At 52.7% G+C, this 13,081-nt stretch overlaps 1 protein-coding gene across 1 annotated transcript; it reads left to right on the top strand.

The window, feature by feature from the left end:
- Positions 1-8,294: 8,294 nt before the first annotated feature.
- On the top strand, positions 8,295-12,018 carry Hoxa11 (homeobox A11). The gene is made up of 2 exons (XM_036180252.1): positions 8,295-9,100; positions 10,517-12,018. Exons 1-2 carry the CDS (start codon positions 8,386-8,388, stop codon positions 10,747-10,749), a joined length of 948 nt encoding a protein of 315 aa, XP_036036145.1. The 5' UTR covers positions 8,295-8,385; the 3' UTR covers positions 10,750-12,018.
- Positions 12,019-13,081: the final 1,063 nt, after the last annotated feature.

Genomic DNA, 13,081 nt, shown 5'->3' with positions numbered 1-13,081 from the left:
TTGCTCGCATCCCATTTTTCATAAGCAAAGATGAGGCCTTATCCAAAAGGCCTGGCGAGATTTATGCCTGCCTGGGTTTTTAGACAGGCACGCTAATTAAGTTTTCATCTGCTTGGCCGCCGGCTAAATAAAATCTGGCTTCGTTCTTTATGAAAATTACCGCTCAGTCCTCACGCATCGACCTAGAGCTGACGAATGCCGGAGAGGTGCCTGCTATTTAAAATGTTACTATAAAAGAAAGGTGATGCTTGCGCAGAAAAACTCCAACATGAGAGCAGCCAAGGCCTTGCCACAGTCGATTTCGTTTCTATCCGGCTGGCTCTGCGGCAGAGCTGGACCCACCCGGCAGAAATAACTCCACCGGTGTCTTAAGATCTTCGAATTTCTGTGAGCCGTCGGGAGGAGCGGGGCCTGCCCAGGTGCAAGGGTGTGGGCGAGTGAGAGCAGCGTGTCCGTGGACTTAGAGGGCTGCCGGCCGTCGCGCCCGTTGGGGACAGGCGCTGCCCCAAACCCAAACCTGGTGCAGGACACCCCAGCTCAAGATGGAGGCCCGAACCTTGCCTGGGCCCACCCGACTCCGACGGGCTGAGGGCGGCAGGTCGAAGAGCCGCGGGACCCCAGTGGAGGTCACTGTGGTGGGACGAGCAGCCCGCGCCGCGTGGACACAGGAGGGCCGCGGACACGCGCGAGGAGCCACCCCGGTTGCAGGCTGACGTCACCACAGGCCTCGCAGGCCTCGCCCCGGCTCCAGGCTCTATTTGCTGAGGACAGGCAAACGAATCGAAGGTTTTGTGAGGGTGCCCCCTTCTCTGCCCCGCCCCTCCGTCCCCAGGAGAATAATCGGGTATTTAATCTCTCCTGGTCTTAATTCTTGGCAGCGTGGAAGGTGGTTTTGCAACGGGAAATAAAACTTGACAGGAGCATTTTCTCAAAAAGGGGTTTTGAGATCGGCTGAAAAGAAGCCGTGTTTTGCTGTTCCCAACATTTCCGCCCTGAGGGCCCGGAGCTGAGCTCGGGATGAACCCCGGGAGAGCCACGCGCAAGCTCTACCTGGGCAGCGAAGCGGCCTCGGGACCGCACGGTCCCCCCAAGCATCTGCCGCCTAAAGCCTGAAGACAGGACCGGGGTGCACGGGAGCTCAGCACCGCCCGAGCCTGGCTGGCACTGTGTAATACCCAGGCCCTAGCCAGGGCGCCTGGGGTCCCGCAAGAAGAGAGGACCTTGGGAGGCTCGGCTCTAGCGCTGACTTCTGCCCTCGGGGGTTAGGTAGGTGGTGCAAGCCGCGCCCGGGGCTTTGTTTCCTGGCCGGTGAACCTGTGGTCCCACACTTTGGAACCGCAAGGGGTAACCGGGGTGAGCGGCCCGGCGTGCGTGGATTGTCTGGGCTGCTATTGGGTGGCAGAGACTGGAGACAGCTGAGTCCTCCTCCCGCGCCATAGGCTTTTCGCCATAAAGGTCAAGTCCTCGGCGCCACCGCCTTCTTCACGGTCAGGGCCGCCTAAGAAGCCGCCACGATTACAGAAAAGCATAGGATACGTAATTGGCCAGGCCATCACTCTTGCTGCAAGCGGATCCTGACCCTGGTAGCCTGAGCTTGAGCACCCAGGCAAGATTCTTTCTTAATTTTTCAATTCCTTCTATCCCCACCCTCCTTTGAAAGGAGTCTTTGAAGGTGGGGATAGCCCAAGCTATGCCTTCATCCAGGAAGGGCAGAAATCACACCAGTGAGGGTGATTTCCGAGCCCGTGGAGGCCTAACCAGGGCAAGATCGAGCGTATACACGCCCAGGAAAACAGACATGGCTGAATCGAAATTCTGGGCGGATGGGAACAGTGGCTCAGCCGGCCTGGCGGCTGAGAATCCGATATGGAAATAAAAGATCGTGCTGGGTTCCTCCAGTCCAGACTCAGGGTTTTTCACGTCTTTGGTGAGACCCTTAATGCCCTTTCTGCCTAAATCTATTTAAAGGAGGTGGACTTTGCCAATGCAAAACCCTTGACTACACACACACACACACACACACACACACCACTCCATTGAGCTCTACAGGACAGGGAATTTCTCTATGTCTGCCTGCAGTAGGTCTGAGCACCAGGCCTAGCAGTAAACACATAGCTTAAGACTAGTTGGCCACTGAGCCTATCACCCAAAGGGAACTGAAAGAGACCTGCAAATTATCTTTTTCCTTTTTCAAAAAACAAGAGAGCCGGGCTTCCCCCTAGAGCTGTGGCACGGAGCTCTCAGGAAGGGTAGCACCCACTAGGTACCATGGCAGAACTGCCTGGCAAGGCGGATGGAGGAGGCTCCTAATGCAGGGATGGCTCCTGGTGTGGAAACAGATGGAGAGGGAGGCTGCCTTTGAATTTCAAATGTAAGCTGCCACCAGTAATGAGTAGAAGTGGCTCTGTTCTAGGGGACATCTGTAATTTAGGGCCTCAAGGATGTCTTCAGATCCTCAGCCTAAGGACCAGAGCCAACCTCCTGGTTGTGTTACACTCCTTTGTCTCTACTGCAGACACACTCAGCTGAGGAAACCCTGTTTGGGCAGAAGCCGCTGTGAGGAACGAGTGAATAGCAGGCCGGTATTGAGAACCAAGTTTTCACCCTTCAAAGTTTTCCTCACCCCACTCACTCCCGCTCTATAGGCAAGAATAAATAACATCTTCTCTAATGAGTTGGCAACCATAAAAAATAAAAATAGTTCTCCAATAGCCCCCCCCCCCTTTCTCCCATCAGCTTGAGACTCACTAAACTAAATGATAACCAGATTGTCTGGGCGATTGAGATCCTAAGCTGAGCTCTGTGCTCCACCCTCCAGTGGCCGGAAGAAGGATGTGGACTTATTCAGACGTTTAGGGGTGCTGGATAGTAATTGGACTCACTAGTCAGGCTAAGAACCAACTGTGAGGTCAAGTTCAAGGTATTACTTATTCTCTTGCTTTAGAGAACAGGTAGGCCAGCTCAGGAGAGGGTTGATAAAGATACAAATTAACCTGTCTCCACCTGGTAGTGAGAAGAGAGATCCCCTGATATTTTCCCTAAGTGTAATGTGATGGGTTGGCCATAAACTGCCAGGAAGCCATACTCTGAGGATAAATAATTGGAGATCTTTGGGCCATTCCACGCAATCCATCTCCTTAGCTCACCATGGAGGAAAGACATACTTCAAAGGCACCTCCTACTTTGAAGGAGAGAATACCTAGGTAGAGGTCTGGCTCTAATCCCTGGGAAGGGTTTGGTGGCTGTTTTATCACCAGCCACCTCTCACACCTGAGTAAAACATGGCTACCAGACTAGCACTGGTTTTCAGTTTAGCTTTCTAAACACAACGCAGTGTTTGGAAGACAGTAAGGCTCGTGCAAGCAACAGAGGGTAAACTATTTATGGTGTTTTAATCAATCCACTGGACAGCAGCTGTAGACAACTGAGAGCAAGACCTGGTCAGTCTGGTGGATCCAACCCATACTGGGCACTTGTGGTTACTCAATGGAAAAGAAGGAGATGGGCTCAGGAAAGAAGCAAATATTCCTGGGGGAAGGAAGAAGGGAGGAGGCTGTGCTTGGGATGTAGTACTCATTGAGCGAGGTAAAGAAATCCAATTCAGGTCTCTGGTGCAGGCCCAAATTGGGCAAGTCAGAAACCGAATAGACCCCTTTCTCCAAACCTGCCTAGTAGGTTCCTCCTAGGGGCACTTCCACACCTCAGCTCCTGCTCCAGCACCCGGAGAGAACAGAAAAGGGAGGGAGGGAGCCTGAGAAAGGCTGGCAGGCAAGAGGCAAGATGGGAGGCAAGCAGACCAGCGGGAGCTGCCTGGGGACAGAAAAGCTTGAGCAGGCACTGGAGAGTAGGGGTAGCTTGGTTGAACATTCATATTGTGGATGCCATACTGAGCCTTCCCAGAACTGCAAGGTGTGTGTGTGGGGGGGTCAGATTCCCTGAGTTAGGGATATCTGGCAGTGGCTGCCTCCCAAGCCAACTCTACAAACAACCCGAGAAGGCACTCGCCTTGCAGCCTTCCCACTTGATAGTCTAGCAGTGCACTCGGTTGCCCCTGCCTGTTTTCCCTTGAAGTGGCATACATAGTACTATGTAGTCTATCAAATGACAGTGCTGGCTGGCAGCTAAGTCTCTTGAATGACTGTGTTGGAACCCCACCACCACCACCCTGGCACAGCCACCCTGGTGACAAGACCTTACCTTGCCTTTCTACAAAATGGTCCTTTCAAAGCCCTAGACATCCTAGGCAGCTTCCCCGCCACCCCACCCGGTGCTGTTCTACCGCTGCCCCATACATCTCCAACTGCAAGAAAAAGCAGATTCAACAGAGGCACCTGGACACACTTTATTCTGGTATTCTACCTCGGAAAGGAGGGTGGAGTGAGTGAATAGTGTCTGAATCTCCCTCCCCGTCTTGATGCGTTTAAGCCCGACAGGAGGAAAACAGCAGCCACTGTGGATAGCCATATACCCTTCACCCTTTCGGGACCAAATCAGAAGAAACCTCCAAAAGGCTTGGTTTGTTTTGCTGATCAAATTTCCTTCTTAGCTTTCAGCCCGACAAGGCTAACTCGTTGGCCACCTCCAAACGCTGGGCCAGGAGCCTTGGCCAAGCGCTAAGGGGGTCTGCCTAGACCTTGAAGTTCGGAAAAACAAGAGGAGATTGAACCGGCTCCCTCCCTTCTTTACAGACACACACGCACCGTCAGGCCGCGGCCACTTCCTGCCTTTGTTTTTCTTCCTCCAAACATTTTTGGCCTCTTGCATTAGCCGTAGGGCTCCGGGTTGACGATTAAAGGAAATAAACGTTGAAGAGTGCTTTCTGGAGACAGCCCGCGCTGTGGAGTTCTTGAGAAAGAACAGCTCCTCGGAAACCAATGTCCAGGGCCAATGTCATACCCTTGCCGGCAGCCGCCTCTCCTAGGAATGGAACTCGGACTTGGCCTTCCGGTGTGGTCTTCTTATCCCTAGTCCGGTCTTTCCCAGAGCCTAGTGGGCTGAGATCGACCTTCGGCCTCCTGCAAAGCCAAAGAGAGTCAGTTAGGCTCAGAGTTGAGTGAAAGCCAAGGGCCCGCAGAACCACCTCCCTTTCTTCCCCCAGGTTGGGTCCGAACCTCACAGCAACTCTCGCCTTGTACCTTGATGCCTGCCTGAAGAACGTTCAATGTACCCGGTCCAAGCAGGACAGGACCAGGCAAAGCGGCTGCTATTGAGCAGCCTTGGGAATCTCAGCATCCCGTCTCTTGTCTCCTCTGTTTAAAGAGCTAACAGTAACCCAGAGCTCCAGGCCATTTCCCTTCTGTTACTATCAAAAGCCTTTTCCTCATCCATCTTCACCGCAGCGCCCCCCACACGCTCCCTTCGAGGATGCAAACCCCTCTGGGTACCCCTCTTCTCTACAGTCTGTCGAACTGCTCTGTCAACCACTCCTGGGAGCACTTTCTCCGCCCACAGCCTTTCCTGGGGGAATTTGCTTGGTCTCCTGCAGACACCCATGGGATACCTACCTGCCGGCTCCCATTCAACTAGCCCTCGGTGAGAACCCACAGAGTACTGGCTGTGCGGAGCACTCAACAGTGCCACACCGACCTTTCTGCGGCTACCCCTTCTCCCTGGCATCCGGAGAAGTCGAGATAATAAGGAGAGAAGCTGCCATGTAGTCAGGGGAGGCGGCCTTGCATCCCCCGCGGCTGGGCCACCTCAGCCCCACTGCTCAGGCACAAGCTGAAGTTGACTGCCAAAACTGCTATAAAACCGCAGGTCTGTCTAGAACTGTTGTCGGTTCTCCTAGACGCCCCCGGGTTCAATTATGGTCTTAAAAGCCCTAATACAAGTGCAAGAATTTGTTTGCCTTCACCCAGGGGCGGGGCAAGCCCTGCAATGGTGGCGCCTTTGTTAGGGCAAAGTCACTGAAACCTTTCACGCATTCCTTTTGTTCGAGGGTAGAGGTGGTGAGGACTGGGTGGGCTGCTGGGTGACAATTTGAGGAAGCAAAAATCAACCCAGGGAGCTGCTGAAATACTGCTGCTCGAAACCTCCCCCCCCCCTTCCATATTAGTCTCCAAAAAGATATTGTGAAGCGATAAATATTTTGCCTCCTTGGCGACTGCAGGAAATAGAAGTTTTTTTGCTGCAGGACCATCCGGTAGTTTAGAAGGCCTGAAGCTACCCTTCCCCAGCAACCTTTCTCCATCCTAGATGTTCTTCCTCACGCCACTGCCGTCATCTCTGAAGCCACAGTGGACAAATATGTCAAGCTGAAGATGCACAAATAATTTCAAGTTCAGCTCTCAGGGATTCAAGGGGCATGAAAGTTCCTGCAGCAATCCTGAATAAAGAGTTCATTAAACCAATGTGTCTGAGGAGCTTGATTTGTGATAAGCAACCCTTGTAAATGGGGGGGGGGGGGTTGGAGCCACATAAACATTAATGCTAATAAATTAGTTTACTCCACTACACAGTAATTACTTGATATTATTGATATTTACAGTGGGCATTCAAATGCAATGGTGGGTCATTATTTGGAGAAAATACATAATGAGAATAGTTCTTTTCCAGAGCAATACATGATTAAATTTGTTACTGAGTCAGTTACACTCAGCTCAGCAATAAATAAATAAATCGATGTTGACACTTAAATACCAAAGATCTTAGCGTTTATACTCTAAATCTCCCCAAGATATGTAAATACCTTTGGTTATTTCCTGGATAAGGAAAGGGACAAGGTTTTCATTTTTCACTCTTGACTTTTGTGACACCCTCGCTCCTTCTAAGGGAGTTGTGGGGAGCCCCCAGGTCTGGGCCCCCTCCCTGCTCTGGCCATGCCCAGCTGCCCCTGTACCTTCTTTCATTTTCCCCAAATACTTCTTTCGTCTTGCAGAATGGCAAGCATTATTTTTGTCTTCTTAATCTCTGTTTCCTCCTCTGAAGAGAGCCAAGTTCATCCTAGCAGTTACGGCCTCATGAGCATTATCTATGTGTACGACAAGTCTAGCCTTTTCAAGACATCTCTGTGGCCCAAGGTGCAGGCAAGCTCGGAGAACACCTCTTTTCTTTGGCACTGTGCTTCTCCTGTGGACTAAATAGCAAGAATGATGGGAGCTGTCTGGGTTATTTTTCTCTTGAATATCCTTTGCTTTCACTCTTAGGCTTTGCAAGGAAAAAGAGACGGGTTACTTCTCTCTTAGCCAGGGCTCCTTTGGGCCATTGCTCTCTCTTTGCCACCCTCCATTTCCCCTCTCAGCTCTGAAGAGCTGTGAGCAGCCTGGTGGGTCCCCCAAAGGTGCAGCCTACCCAGGAGAAGGCTCCTCGGATGTCAGCGCCTCTAAAAGGTTCGCCTCAATTGCATGGTTTCCCGATTCGTCAGCTTCAGCAGACTAGGCAGCTTGCGGACCGGTGAGCAGAAGTGCCGTCCCAGTGCCTCTGGCTCTGCGGAGTCCCTCCGAACCCCTACAGGCAGCGAGGAGAAGGGGGTTCCTCCAAGGGAAGTGAGCAAAAAGATACAGGGAAGGTGGAACCCGGGTGAGGCGAAAGCCCTTCCGGACCGGGCGGATTATTGACAAACCGCGGAGGAAAGCTGCTCTGCCTGTTGGCGGTTTGGGGACGGAAGGCACTAAAGCGCTTCGGAAGTGACCATGAATGAGAGCGTGTAATCAAGTCACCGTGCAAATCGGACAAGCCACGAGGCCGGCACATCCACGGCTGCGAAGCCTGGCCCCAAATGGGGTCCAGCCTGGGTCTGAGGCTGAGGTGTTTCCCAGAGCAAGCCTGGGGGTGGGGGAGAAGAAGGAAGTGGCGAACGTAAACCTTCGGATAACAGACTCCGAGACCTGGAGTCACACAGTTCCGGGCTTTCACCTGGCCATCCCCAGCCCAGAGCATCCTTCTCCCACCGGGGAGTGGTGGGGAGGCGTCGGGAGTTGCCCTCTCTCGCCGCCCTCAGCGCACTCGTGGACCAGGACCTTGTAGCTGAGCAAAGGAGAGTTGCTTGGGGGCGCACCCCAGCCTTTCTGCGCGCGGGGAGGCCCCCCAGCCAACATGAGTTACACCGGCGATTACGTGCTTTCGGTGAGAACACCGAGTGACGATCTGTTGCTTCCCCTGAGGTGGCTACAAAGAAAGGAAGCCGGGGAGGGAGGGGAGGGGAAAAAAAGGGAAGGGAGGGGGGTTTGGGGAAGAAAAAAAAAAAAAAAAAAAGCCGGGACTAGCTCGCAGCTTGTCAATTTCAACATCGGGTCACATGACCAGCACCTCCCTGCTAAGGATGGGGATAGATTTCCACGTCAGCTTACGTCTCCAAATTTCTACTTCACGGATCCGCTTCAAAGAGGCAGCTGCAGTGGAGAATCATGTTAAGCTCGGCTACTGCGGAGAGCCCAAGGTAGCCCAATGATGGATTTTGATGAGCGTGGTCCCTGCTCCTCTAACATGTATTTGCCAAGTTGTACTTACTACGTCTCGGGTCCAGATTTCTCCAGCCTCCCTTCTTTTTTGCCCCAGACCCCGTCTTCGCGCCCAATGACATACTCCTACTCCTCCAACCTGCCCCAGGTCCAACCCGTGCGCGAAGTGACCTTCAGAGAGTACGCCATTGAGCCCGCCACTAAATGGCACCCCCGCGGCAATCTGGCCCACTGCTACTCTGCGGAGGAGCTCGTGCACAGAGACTGTCTGCAGGCGCCCAGCGCGGCCGGCGTGCCTGGCGACGTGCTGGCCAAGAGCTCGGCCAACGTCTACCACCACCCCACCCCCGCCGTCTCGTCCAATTTCTATAGCACGGTGGGCAGGAACGGCGTTCTGCCACAGGCTTTTGACCAGTTTTTCGAGACGGCCTACGGCACCCCGGAAAACCTCGCCTCCTCCGACTACCCCGGGGACAAGAGCGCCGAGAAAGGGCCCCCAGCGGCAGCTGCGACCTCCGCTGCGGCGGTGGCGGCGGCGGCCACCGGCGCGCCGGCAACTTCAAGTTCGGACGGCGGCGGCGGCGGCGGCGGCGGCTGTCGGGAGGCGGCGGCGGAGGAGAAGGAGCGGCGGCGGCGACCCGAGAGCAGCAGCAGCCCCGAGTCGTCTTCCGGCCACACTGAGGACAAGGCCGGCAGCTCCGGTGCGTATAAAGGCAGCGCCCAGCGCTTTATGAAAGGGGAGTTGGGACTCTAGCGCAGCACCGCTGTTAAATTTTTATATGCTGTTTTATAAGCATATAAGGTTTATGAAGGGCCTTTAGGTTTCCCCCAACAAAACTTTGTTATAAAAGGAGGGATCACGTGGCGAGTGCTGAAATTGGCCGTGAAATACCCACCGGCCAAAGCATGCTTGGAAAAAAAAAAAAAATACAACTCCCCTTTTTCCTTTTTTCCCTTCTCAGCTCCCAAACCCAACAGCATGATCCCGCTCGAGGCCAGCTCCAGGCTGGGGAGCCGGAGGTGGGCGCCTGTAAATTCCCCCTACAAGGGCTTCAGGAGCCTTTGATAGCGAGGTAATCCGGAGATTTTTATAAAAGCCATGTGTTGCGGCGGGACTCCAGTCCCGGCTGGGATTCAAAGGCATCGCTATTTAACGATGGCGCTTGGAGCGCATTTAACAGATAAAGTAGCCCGCTTAGCTAGAGCAATATATTAAAAGAAACAAATTAACCTAAAGTTGGCCTTTTTGTCTAAAGGAAGCCATTTTCCTTGGCGCGGTGGCAATTACGTGCCGCCTTCTGTTATTCACAATCGTTATTAAATCAGTCAAAAGCAATGTGGGTTTTTTTGTCTTCTTTTTCTTTCTGGTGTGTGTTTTGTTTTTGTTTTTAAGGTGGGGGTGAATAACTGGCTCCTGCCTGAGGTTTAAGGAAGCCTCTTTTCCCTCTAACCTCTCTAAAATAGCATCCCTACCCTGCTGAGGGCCTTCTGGCTGTGTGGTGGCAGTGAGCGCAGTGTGAAGGCCCCGGGTTGGGGGTTTCCTCTGCCACCTCCCACCTCGAGAGAGCTGGGAGGCTGGCGGAAGATGCCAGAGCTCTTGATCAGGAGTCAGGCTGACAAAGACCCTTCAGCCGCCCCAGATGTTAAGGAGGGCTAAATCATGGCTGCAACCGGGAAAGCCTGGGGCCAGGATGCATGCCTTTACTGCCTGAGGAACAGGCGGCCCAGGTGCTGAAGGTGAAATGTCCTCAGGCGGCTGTTTGTTTAGTCTGGCGGGGCAAGGCGCAGCCCGCAACCCCCACTTGCCTGCTTTCAAAGCGGTTTAGCCAGAGCAAACTCGCCTGTTGCTGTGGGGAGCCCTCCTTTTTGCTCAAGGGGCAGCCCGAGCCCTTTCCCTGGGGGCCTATCTAGGGAGCTGGCTTTTATCTGAAGCCGGCTCCTACTGCAACTTGTCCCTGGCCAGCAATAGGAGCCTGAAGACAAGGGCCTGGAAAGACTTTGAAGGGGCCTGGACTGAGCCACCAGACCCAGTGGCCAGACCTTTTTCTCCCTTGGGGGTCTTGGGGTGAGTTGCAGCCCCTGTTCCCTGCTGACTCTTTGCCTCTCTCCCTGCTTAGGTGGCCAACGCACCCGCAAAAAGCGCTGTCCTTACACCAAGTATCAGATCCGAGAGCTGGAGCGAGAGTTCTTCTTCAGCGTCTACATCAACAAAGAGAAGCGCCTGCAACTGTCCCGCATGCTCAACCTCACCGACCGTCAAGTCAAAATCTGGTTTCAGAACAGAAGAATGAAGGAAAAAAAGATTAACAGAGACCGGTTACAGTACTACTCAGCTAATCCGCTTCTCTAAGGCTCCAGCCTCCTGGAATTGGGAGGGGGGGTTCATACATGTGAAATAATATGCAGATTTTGCCCTTGACAAGGTCAAGCCACACAGTGACTGGGGGGAAAAAAGGGGGGGTGATGTAGGAGAGAGGGGAGGCTTCCTTTGCAGAGATAGCCCAATAGGGAGGGACCTGAAACTCTTGGTTCAGATCTCAATGGCTAAGCTTCCTATTAATAATTGGATTCTAAGAGTTGTGAATCAATAGAATGAGTGGTTTGGGACCCCTGGTGGTTCACTCTTAGAGCCTGCAAAAGCTTTGGGCTGGGTGTGGTCACCGGGGATTGGGCCCCCTGCCAAACCCCTTAGAGGCCACCCCCTCAGGACCCTCTGCACAGAGCCTGCCCACCTCCAGGACTCCTAAGTCAAGAAGTTGTATATGCTCTCCAGGCCTAGTTCAGCTTGGGGATAGGGGAAGGAGGAAAGGGGAGGGTTCCAAGATATCCAGAATGGGGTTGCCTTCCAAAAGTAATGTGAAAGGAAGTTGAACTGAGAGGTGGCTGTGAAATGGGAGAAAGCTGGGTCCTGGAGGAAAGAGAGATCTGTCCAGGTGACATTAATATCTTTCCATCTCTCCTAGCTACCCATTGTTCTACACACAGGCCTGAAGCTCCTAGCGGCCACCTCCTGCAGCCCACCTAGGTTCTCTACCTCCCAATGGTGGTAGTAACTGTCATCCAAGCCCAAAGTCTGATGGTAGAGCTGACTATTCCCGGGGTAGAAGAAAAATCCAGAGGCTCTGCTGGCTGCTGGCCCCTCAATCTCTGCAGGAAATGCCTGTGGAACGCTACAGTTTGGCAAACTCTCCACCACGTTAAGGAAGCTTGGATTGGGTTGGTGTCAGACAGCAGAGCAACAGGCTGGCCAGTGGGTCCTTGGCTTTGGCTATGAGGGGCTGAAGTCTCCCCGCTCCCAAATCCCCCATTCCTACGCTGCACTCTGCTCTCATTGGCTCAGAACTGAGCTTGGAAGCTTCTGGCAATCTTCTAAGAGCCGGAGAGTGATTTGGAATTATTTTAAAAGATAAATATTATATTATATATATATTTCCCCGAAGGAACCAAAGCGACTTTTAAGATGCAATGTTAAAGGGGGCGGGATAATAAAAATATTTAAAGGCTCTATCTGTTTACAGTGTTCCACGGTTAAACTCGCTCACTGCTAAAAAATATTTGAATGTATGCTTCATACAGGGATGGTGTTCAAAAGACTTGTAAATAAAGAAACCATAACCTAATGTGTTTCAATACTCTTCTTCCCCCACCCCCACCCCTCTTTGGTTGATGTCTTTGATGGTGCTGGAGAGAATGGGAAGGATGTTGGGGATGCTCTTTTCAAGCTCTCACAATATTGTAACATTTGAAAAGCGTTAGCATGTCTAGAGCTAGCCTACCAAGACCTGAGAACTTCCTCTGAGGAGCCAGGCCCTCTCCAAGTGAATCTCTTCTGCCTCCCTGTGTTAAGAAATCCCTGGTGGCTCTGTTTGTAATGAGTGCCTTCGGCCAGTTCTTATCCACCCTGTATATCCTATATGTCTTAGCATACACACAGACAATATAGGGCACACAGAAAATAAAGAGGATAGAAATGTGAGTATTGGGTCCTGGTGTGAGATTTCTCTCCCTGGTTGCTTTCTCCTGCCAAATGTCACCTCTGGACTAGCATCCTTTTACCAGTAAAAGGAGCTCATTCCCAGGCCCCTGAGGGGTGTGTGTAGAGGTGGTAGAATCAGGATTGAGCTACAGTAGAAGCCAAGCATAGGAAGCTCGGACTATATGTCCTTGTGGAAAGTAGAAACTGAGAGATGGGATATGTCAGGGCCTAGCACATGAGACTGACTTCAGCCTTAGAGAAGGCCTTGGGGGCCTGCAATGGCCAATGGCCTGACCCAGTCTAACCTTGCTCACCTCAGGAGTGAGTAGAGCCCCCCTGGGTGTACCCTGTGGATCCCTTCAGCAATAGGGACATGAGTCCAGGTATCAAGGCAGAGCTGAACCTCGGCAACCTCCCAGTGTTTCCTGTCCAGCTCGAGCTCCCTCTCCGTCCCCTTTGGCAAAGAAAGATGCGGGCTTGCTCTTTGTGTGCTGCCTTTGAACTTCTGCCTTAAATTTGGACATCACCCATAACCTTGAGGGGCAGAGCTGAAAGGACAGAGCCTTTTGTTACCCACCCCACCCTCTTTCCAGCCACCCAGGCAGAGCCAAAGCAGCCAAGAGGGTCTCATTTGGAGAGAGGCCTTAGGCTCCAGACTCCGCTCTGTTTATTTGTTTGTGTGTTTGTCTAACTGGCGCGACGGGAG

This window comes from Onychomys torridus, chromosome 3 (genome assembly GCF_903995425.1).
Source record: "Onychomys torridus chromosome 3, mOncTor1.1, whole genome shotgun sequence".
Classification (NCBI taxonomy): Eukaryota; Metazoa; Chordata; class Mammalia; order Rodentia; family Cricetidae; genus Onychomys; species Onychomys torridus.
The sequence above is the reverse complement of the archived record's forward strand: the minus strand, read 5'-3'. Positions and strand labels throughout refer to the sequence as shown.

Bases quoted from the DNA above. Each gene is read 5' to 3' on its own strand.
- Hoxa11 (XM_036180252.1), top strand. From the start codon at position 8,386: ATGATGGATTTTGATGAGCGTGGTCCCTGCTCCTCTAACATGTATTTG. The intron at 9,101-10,516 runs GTGCGTATAAAG...CTCCCTGCTTAG, and splicing joins GGACAAGGCCGGCAGCTCCG to GTGGCCAACGCACCCGCAAA.